The following is a 10080-nucleotide window of genomic DNA, read 5'->3' as shown; positions in this document are numbered from 1 at the left end:
AAAATTGTACATACTTTTAGGAGAACTGCTAACACTGAACTCAACTCATCAACTTCTATGCAAAATCACTGCCTTACACCAGGAGTCACAAAGGATTTTGGGAAGAGTCTAATGTATGTTATGTGAAAAATGCAAAGCAGCATCTACAAGCAAAAACCACATTGTGTTGTGTAAAAACAAACAGCAAGTGGATAAAAGTAATGCTGATTTCTTTCTGGATTTCTTTCTTCCCTCTCTCATACTGCAGAAATATAATGGCCTCATTTACAGCCAAACTAGCATCCAAATGGATCCATTTCATATGTAAGTCCATCCCCAATTCAAACAGAACCTCTCAGGACTAATTGCACTAGGAGAGAGCGATCAACTCTGTAAAAAGTACAATATATTTCTACATTCTTACATTCGGCAAACCAAAATATTTTCCAACTAGCAAAAACTTAATCTGAGATTTAAGGTCTGCATCCTTGACAAATTACAAAATGTCTTCTATCGCTTGCCAAGTCTTTGGCATTAAACAGCTGCTAAAAAAAAAAAAAGAATGGCAAAAATATTGCAAACCATTCTTTGTTCTTGCAGAGGCTGAATTGCCAGGTGTTCTGATTTACAAGGGAATGAAGACAGTATCTTCAACTATGTAATCTTAATTATAAGCCTTCTCTACTCTGAAACTATACAAATGCGCCTGAAAGTGCAATCTTGTAGTACACTTATTAGGAAGTACTCCCACTGAACTCAGTGGAGCTTAACTTCTGAGAAAACATCTTTAGGAAGCTGTAAATGTAGTGGTTAGAGTGTTGGACTATGACCTGGGAGACCAGGGTTCGAATCCCCACACAGCCATGAAGCTCACTGGGTGACCTTGGGCCAGTCACTGCCTCTCAGCCTCAGAGGAAGGAAATGGTTAACCCCCTCTGAATACCGCTTACCATGAAAACCCTATTCATAGGGTCGCCATATGTTGGAACTGACTTGAAGGCAGTCCACTTCCATTTAAATGTTAGTCTGCCATGAAAAATCAAGATTCAAACCACACAGTGAAGCATCTGCATGACCATGTTGTTACACATCTGAAATCAGCCCAAGCTGCCATTCTTTTCCAGAACTTGCAAATGAATCTATTGTAAGCGAGGGCTACTGAAATTTAGTTCCAGCACTGTCCAAATCTCATATATTTGCTCCACTATTTAAAGGACTAGTGCATTTGGCATGTGTTCAGAAAATGGAGAATTTATCAAAGGGCTAGCCAACAGAACAGCAGGTTTAAACTATATATAATATACTGTGCCTTGCGCTATAGTCCTAGATCAGGACAGTCATATGTTAAACTGTCTGGAACAGAAAAGTTATTCAGGATTTGTTCATCCATTTGACTGGAGCATTACACTGATTTTCACAGGCCACTAGATGGCCTCAAAAACTGCATAATATTGCCTCTAAAAGGTAACCAGTGTTAGCAGGGAGTGATGGAAGCCAGTAGTGATGAAAGAGCTAAGTAACTCTATCCCTTGTCCACCTAGTGCCAGAAAAGCTCCAAAAAGAGTTGCTATTTTTTGCCTACTCATCAGGCTGCACTGCTCAAGCTCCAAACTTCTGTTTCCAGTGCAACTAAAGCATAATTAAGAACACAGCAGAAACCTAAGGTACCACCCATCTATCCTTGAGCTTCTTCCATACACATGCCTTCTCCAAACAACTCTTACAGAAAACAGACTGACCTGTAAAATATAAAGGCAAGTCTGAAGTAGGGGCCAAAATGTTTGGTTGCTAGACAATGGCTATTCAGGACTCCAGCTCTTTGGAAAAATACTGATTTGTGTCAAGGCATCCCCATACATTCTGCTCCAGCCACAGTCGTCTTGGCTTCTTCACCTTCCTCCATACCTTATTCTACTGAAAAAAAAACCATGCAAACAGTTCTACCTTCCCAACATCTACCATGAGCAGGGTTACAACACTTCCAACCAAGCAAAAGAGGCTGCTTATAAACAGACACCAGATACTGGTAAAGAAGCTAGCCAATTTCATTCCCACATTGCACCCCTCCCCTAAAGAACTGCAGTCTCCCTGCAAAACAAGACCTTCCCCAATCCCTCCACAACTAAGCAGTTGCCCATGTAGCAAAGCACCAAGCAAGCCATTGTTTCTGTCTGTTGCTTCTGCCCAAATGAGTTTGGATAACAGTTTTCAGTTCCAGGCACTTTCTAACAATCCCCCACAGCAGCTTCAGCATGACAACCAGTGAAATGCTGAAATACTATGGGGGAGCTCCCCACCTCTAATTAGAATTTCAGTGGCACCAGTCTTGATTTTTCGCCTCAGCCTCTGTGCCAAGATGGCTCTAACCCTAATAAGAGTTGTTCCAGCAAAGAGTTTCCCTGTTAGGGTTACACACAGAGAGGGAATCCCAAAGCAACAGGCTATGTACAGACAGATTAGCATTCTCTCCATCACAGAGATGTAGAGTAAATAATTCCTGAGGATGGCCATCCTCTACTCCGTGTACCAAAGTTCAGTCACCCTCTTGCCTTGGAATGAGCTCTACAAAGCAGCAGCTGTTATGTACATGATCTCAGCTCCCTTTCCTTGGAGAGTTCTCCTCAATGTGTCAGAAGAGCCCTGGGACAGGCAGGCTGGGATGCCCTTAGGCTGACTCGCCAGCAGCACTGGAACCTGCAACTTTCTTCTTAGGACGGGCTTTCACAGTCTTTTGTGCGGGCTGCAAAGCAAGAGAAGAGAGAAGCAACATGAAAGTACTGGCAGGACAAGAGGTGTTTTTTTTTTTTAAAGGGCTTTGCTGAGAGCAGAAGTTCTCAGACCACCCACTGAGCTACTGCTTCCAGAACTGAGGAAACTGATTGATTGCTACCTGATTTTTAAGCTCTCTTACTTCAATTACTCTTATTACTGAATCAACAATTAGTAACCTTGGAATGAGAAAGTCCACTACAGCAGCAGTAACAGAAAATGCCAAATAAAAAAGAATTAACTATAAAAACAGCCAGCAAAGGGCACTCAGATAAAATAGGTTTTCCTGCCTCTTTCCCAACTTCTTCAAAACTTAGTTTCCAGAAACAGACTTTGAGAAATATTGAACATATGACAACATTTTAAATCCATCATACTGAATAATAAGCATCATTTCAGCTACTCTTGAGGGCATGTCCAGATGCGTAGAAAACCTTTGTCCAAGGAACAACCCAAAACGTCCTGTAGGAAGCCAGCCTTAACTCACTCTTGTCACCCAATGATGTGTGTCATCAGCTATGATCTAGCAGCGGACCAGGACAGCAAAAGCTTCCAGCACTAACTGATCAGATGTGCTGAATGTGGCCAGCAAGAAGACTACCATAAAATGTCAGTCAATGCCAATTGCACGAAACCTTCTACCTCTTTAACAAGGAGTGCTTCCAGATGTTTACTGTGAAATTAGCACTGTTCACACACAAATTTTGCTAGGGCTGTGTACAGACCTCCCCAATCTGCCCCATGGCTCCAAACCATGTCCATGCTCTGGTAACCTCTCGATTGGATTACTGCAATGCGCTCTACGTAGGTCTGCCTTTGAAGACGGTTCGGAAGCTACAGCTCGTGCAAAATGCGGCGGCCAGACTGATAACGAGGACCAGGCGGTCCGAACATATAACACCTGTTCTGGCCCGCTTGCACTGGCTACCTATATGCTTCCGGGCCAGATTCAAAGTGTTGGTTTTAACCTATAAAGCCTTATACGGCGCGGGACCACAATACCTTCTGGAACGCCTCTCCCGATATGAACCTGCCCGTACACTACGTTCATCATCGAAGGGCCTCCTCCGAGTTCCAACTCACAGAGAGGCTCGGAAGATGATTACAAGAACTAGGGCCTTCTCAGTGGTGGCCCCCGAACTGTGGAATAGTCTTCCCGATGAGGTGCGCTTGGCGCCGACATTGCTATCTTTTCGGCGCCAAGTTAAAACCTTCCTATTTTCTCAGGCGTTTTAGTATAAATATGTCTAAATTGGTTTTAGATTTGTGGATTTCTATTTATATGTTTTTGTACTGATTTATTTGATTTTATTGTATATACTTTTTGTTGTACACCACCCAGAGAGCTATGCTAGTCGGGCGGTATAAAAATTTAACAAATAAAATAAATAAATAAAATAAACCAGGGGGGTCAACCACCCTGGGTCAACCAGGGACCATCCATCCTAGCTCAAAGCCAGAATAAGTTTGGGGCAGGGCTAATATTTAATTAGGGTTAAAAAGCCCTAATTAAATATATGGCTGGCAGTGGGGGCAGAGGAATGAGAAGCTGCATATCCTTTCCCTCCCTCCCTCCCTCCCTCCCGCAAGCAAGGTTAGTTCTGCACAGGACTGCTCCCCTGTTCATCAGCTGTTGAGCCAAGGGAGCGATCCTGTGCAATGTTGGTTTTGCAAGGGCTTTTCCTGCAGGAAAGCCCCTTGCAAAACACCACCATGAAACCCACAGGATTGTTCCCTCAGCTCAACAGCTGATGAGCAGAAAGAGCAATATTGCATGATGCCAGTTTGCAAGGGGCTTTCCTGCAGGAAAGCCCCTTGCAGGAAAGCCCCTTGCAAAACAGCACCTGCACCCCTGGAGGATTGCTGCCTCTGCTCATCAACTGATGAGCAAAAGCAGCAATTCTGTGGGGCTGAGCTCAGGCAGGGAGCAAAGCTACAGCTGCCTCTTCTTCCTGCCTAATGCTCCACCCCGACAGCTCCAGGTTGCTCTGGGTAGTCCAATCCAACCAGCTGTGATCCATGGCTGTCAGAACCTAACTTGGTTGATGCCCCAAAACACCCGAATGGGCCCAATTTGGCTCAGTACCTAGGCATCAGCTGAATCTGGTGCACAGCCCTAGTTTTTGCACAGTCTGCATGACATTGTCATCGTCAAAATACCAGCCTGTACTTTAAAACATTTAATCCAGATTTCCTCTTACTGTCAAAAATACATTATATAAAAATAACCCATTGTATATCCACGATCATCACTGGTGTGGAAGCTCATTAGTGTATCTTTGAGGGGATGTTTTGTAATATGTATGGTGACATTTGGGTGGATGGTCTCTGTGAGGCGTCCTTCCCTGGCTCTCCCTGTCAGGTTCCTACCTGCGCGTGGCTACTGCCTGTCACTAGGCACCACCAGGGACTCCACCAGTCCAGACTGTCCTTTTTTATTGTTTCTCTCCCCGCTCTAGCACAGATCTCAACAGATCTCCCTGCTAGGCAACCACCAGTAACGTCCCAATACTAGTATTCCCAGAGACTCTGAATACTGGTATTGTTATTCTCTTCACCGCTGCCACCATTTGTTACAGTTCCCCTTCAGCCTTGGTCATTACCTTACCCTCCCTTCTGGTCTGTGAAACCCCAGCCAAGGATCAGGCCTTTGGTAAACCAAATTAAGTATTTATTACAGATAACAAAGCTAACAAGATTAACAAGATTTCTTCTTAAGGCACATAAGCATATGATTTTACTCAATACTAATCCGAACTCCACCTCCCTCCTGGCAAACAACTCTCTAAACCCCACCAAGCAACCCACTCAGTTCTCTTCTCCCCCCCAGATTCCACTCTCACTCTTCCTTTTATACATTCAGCCATTTTAAACACTCAGCCAATCATCTCGCATTCTACTGCCCATTCACTCCCCCTCTTTCACTCCACTTACCATGTATCTTCTAAACAACAACACTTACCATATATACATTAATATAGGAACATCACAGTCTCCATCACCACATCCATATTTTTTTCATCTGAGCACAACCTAGCCATTTTATTTCTGATGGTCAAATCTATACAACTGTGCCTATTTCTACTGATTGCTGTATGCTGAAGGCATACTGGAATATCAGCAACCCAGTTTGGAGGAAGTATTCTTTCAAGATCTCAATACCTGTGAGGGATTACCTTGGAGAATGCAATTGCTGTACATCCACTGGGACACACACACCCCAAACAAAACAACAGCACAGAGGTCTGGGACAAAAAGCAATAGATTTTGTACTGGGAAAAGTCAAGAAGGGCGCTCAAAGAGTGACAGCTCACAGGAATGCCTGCAGGCCATGCCCCTCCTTGTGTCAGCAACAGATCATGGAAAGACTGCTACCTGGATGCATCCTGGGGGCCAAATAAGATGAGACAAGGGTAGCCACATTTGTTTGTTCATTCATGTGCCTACTCGTTCACGAATAAAGCAGTTCAATTTTGGCATCAAAAGAGATACATAGGAGAAAGAAGCTGAATCTCTTCTCTGCCTTCCCTTCCCATGTTCCATCACCCCAGGCACTTTTCTTACAGATCAGCTCACTTCCAGGGGGTGGTGTTCAGAAAATAGAGCATGGAAAGGTAAGGAAACAAATGAATAAGTGTTCATTTGCCCATACCTGTTGTTCTCCTTTTGATGTTAAAAAATTAGACCCACCTCGCCCCTGTGCTTGACATATGAATGGAACAGATAATGAACAGCCAAGTGGCTGCTGCCACCACATCTACATTCTGCCCTTAGTAATGCCTCAAGTTCTTACTGCACATGCGTTTAAATTGTTGACAGAATAGATGAGGGAATGTGAAACAATACTTCAAAAGGTGGCAAAAGGCAACTTAACTGGCAGGCTGGCTTGCGGGCAAAGCACACTCAGAAGGGAGGGGCAGCGATTAAAAGGGATTATGTACCAAACCGAAGCACACAAGTTGCATATAAGGCATTGTAAGAGCTACAGGATCCAACTGTAACCCTTTCAAACAATTACATCCACCTCACCTCAGTCTTTGTGACTTTCTTAGGAGCTTTAAGGCTCTGGGTCCGTTTGGGAACTTTGTCCCCTGTATCGTCATCCAGTGGGTCTGTTCTGGCATCAGAATGGGCCCCATTATGTCTTTGAGACACAGTCATCTCCTCTGAATAACAGGATGTACCTGAGGAGAAAACCCAACAGCAAGACTGTCTCTTAGTTTGAAATAATGAGGAGCAGAAAATGAAAATGCTATCTCTGATGCCAAGGCTTTGAAGACAAGGAGAAATTAGAGCCTTCTCTCTACACAAGTAGAGAATTAAACTTTCAAGTTGAGACCAGGCATGATGTTAAATGCCTCTGTGAATCCCATTCTTGGATTCATCTCCTTTTTTTGTAATATACAGAAGTTGCATCCCACTCACCTCCCAATCTAGACTGGGATTATAGGATATTATCGTGAGGAGGAGAGGGAATTTAACCCTTCTGCCCAAACCATTTTGGTGGTGGGGTTCAATTTAAAGTGCAAAAGGGGTGCCCATCTGCAGGGTAGGTCAAACCCTTCCTCTGTCCACAGTCCCATCTCCCACTCCATGCCTCTAAGAGCTTATCTTCCAGCTAGGTTCACTGGTTGGATGAAAATCACCTAGAGGGACAGAACAGAAAAACAGAAGAAGCAATTGTGTATATGCGAACAGGAATGCCCCTTTTTCTGCTTCTACTCCCTGATTGATATATGACTGGGGAAAACCCATATTTAAACACATGGGTCTCCTGCTATCATATGTAGCATGGCCTGAACTACAATATTATGTTAACTGGAGCACAGCGCAGGGAACATATCACCCGTGCTTTATCGAATCCACAGGCTCCCAATTTGTTTCCTGGCCCAATTCAAAGTGCTGGTTCTGACTTTTAAAGCCCTAAATGGCCTTGCATGAATGTAGTGAGGGACCACTTACGCCCATATGTACCTGCCTGGGATTTAAGATCATCTGCCTCTGGTTTCCTCTGTGTGCCTGGAATGAAAGATGTTAGACTGACAGGTACGCAGGACAGAGCCTTTTCAGCTGTGGCCCCCAAGATTTGGAATACCCTACCCCAAGAAGCCCACTCTGCTCCCTCCCTGATGGTTTTCCAGAGACTTCTGAAAACCAACTTGTTCCAGAGAGCCTTTGGGAGGGACTGAAGGTAGAACCTGAACTGATTTTAGCCTTCTATTTTAATTTTACCTCTTTAGTCCCTTCAGTACCACTCCCATATCTATCTCTGTCTCTATCTCTCTATCTAATTTATGCATTTTAATTGTATTTTATGTTTTTGTGATCTTTATTGTGTACAATTTTATTATGTATGTGCCTGATTTTATTGTAAGCCGCCCTGAGTGCCCTATTATAGGGTAGAAGGGAGGGATAGAAATATTTTAAATAAAACAAACAAACAAACAAATATTTTGTTGTTGGGAAAATGTGAATTTAAGCAGCACACCCATTGCAATTGTAATACAAGAAATGTGGTTATGAAAGTGTAAGCTGCTAGCAAGTTATCTGCAGTGTTCCTAGTGATACTTACAAGCTTTCCTACTCTGTGTCATTTTGAAAAAAATGTTAAGACATGCACTCCAAGTGCAAAACATAAGCATTGCTATCCACCACTGAGGTTAGACACTTAAACTTTGGTCCCAAGCCCACAATTCCTAGATAACTGCCCCCATAGAAGAGGTGGATTGCTGTTACCTGAATTGTCAACAGTTTCAAGAAGGCCAGTAGCAGAGGTACGTTTGTGTGGCTCAGGGCTCCGCAAATGTACAGTGTCATCATCCCGAATCAAAGTCAAGTCTTGCATGCTGAAACTCCGCAGTTTTTCAGACAAAACTCCTTGGCCCTTTAAGACACAATAGCTGCTTACAACTATCCACAAACATTGCACCATTCAGATCACATTACAAGAACATACTGGAAGAGCCTCCAATGGAAAAGAAAACACAATGGTAGGAAAACAAGAGGGACATAGCTTGGCCAGGCAAGAAAATGAACCTGTCTTATGTGTAACCTGAAGGAACAACATAGCAGATGTCTGCAGGGAAGAAGGGGTGAGTGGGGTGGAGGCACGACACCAAATGTCTGTCCAGCAGAAGGGAATAGGGTTGACATAAGTATATAAGGAGTTACCTTTGCAGCTGCAGTAACTGCTGCATTAGCTGCCAAATTTAATCCTCGCTTGCCAACTCGCATCATAGTTTCATAACTCTTGTCACGTGCCTGGCTGATATACTCATCGATTTCCTAGGATTTAATTGGGGGGAAGGCCACATTAAAAAAAAACATATAACTACAGCCCTCGAGAATGAGATGCACTCACACAAAAGCTTTTAAGGGGAAGCTTTCTGGGGAAGGGCCATAGCTCAGTGGTAGAGCATCTGCTTTGAATGCAGAATATCTAGGTTCAACTCCCAGCATCTGCAGGTAAGGCTGGGAATGTCCCCCGTCTAAAACCCTAGCAAGCCACTGGCAGTCAGTGTACACAATATTGAGCTAGATGGACTTATGGCCCAACCTGGTATAAGATAACCCTATGTTCCTAAACCAGAGTAAATTAAATCAATAGGATATGGCTAACCCTGCATTCATCATCTGAGCCCCTTCTTCATGTGCCCCCTCCATGGGAGAATAGGCCTTTTCAGTTGTGGCACCCCGGCTGTGGAATGCTGTCCAAAGGCACTATCCATCTTTAGGTGGCAGTCAAAGACCTTCCTTTTCACTCAGGCCTTTGGTATGTTGTTTTTCTCCTTTTTGGGGGTGAGATTAAATTTTGTATATTTTAAGTTTTAACATTTGTTTCATATTGTATGTTTTTAAAATGTGTTGGAAGTTGCCTAGAGACCACTAGCGATGAGGTGCCTAACAAATAAAATAATAATAATAATAATAATAATAACAACAACAACAACAACAATAAAACAGAAGTTCTCAAATTCATCATAGTGAACCTCTCTTTGTTGTGGCCTCGTTCTCTTCATATCATTAGTCAGTAAAGTTCTTGTTGTTGTAGATCCTCTGTGTGGCCTTTTTCTTCATAATATTTTCACTGGCGACGAGGATGAGATGTCGTGAGGCACAGAGTGTTTTTTCTTCATAGATTAGAGGCTTCAAGGGAGAGAACATTTCTTTTTAGACTGGATTAGGACATCAGTTTAGGCCTTGTGGAAATCACTACAAAGTACTCCAGGTCAGTGTGTATTTTTGTGGAATATGGCCACCCAAGGGAATCTTGAAGAATTTAACCCTGAATATCCCAGCAGGTGGGAAAGTTATGCAGCCAGGCTGGAGTTT

The 10080-nt window shown here is 43.4% G+C and overlaps 1 protein-coding gene across 1 annotated transcript in view; it reads right to left on the bottom strand.

Moving 5' to 3' along the window:
• Positions 1-1438: 1438 nt before the first annotated feature.
• REEP2 (receptor accessory protein 2) overlaps positions 1439-10080 on the bottom strand; it is a 30977-nt gene continuing 22335 nt past the window's right edge. Inside the window, exons 5-8 of the mRNA XM_061621971.1 lie at positions 8920-9033; positions 8485-8632; positions 6778-6932; positions 1439-2719 (exon numbers count right to left, since the gene is read on the bottom strand). Coding sequence (XP_061477955.1) covers positions 2645-2719; positions 6778-6932; positions 8485-8632; positions 8920-9033 — 492 coding nt within the window. The 3' untranslated portion in view covers positions 1439-2644. The remainder of the gene's footprint in view (positions 2720-6777; positions 6933-8484; positions 8633-8919; positions 9034-10080) is intronic.

This window comes from Rhineura floridana, chromosome 3, assembly GCF_030035675.1.
Source record: "Rhineura floridana isolate rRhiFlo1 chromosome 3, rRhiFlo1.hap2, whole genome shotgun sequence".
NCBI lineage: Eukaryota > Metazoa > Chordata > Lepidosauria > Squamata > Rhineuridae > Rhineura > Rhineura floridana.
The sequence above is the reverse complement of the archived record's forward strand: the minus strand, read 5'-3'. Positions and strand labels throughout refer to the sequence as shown.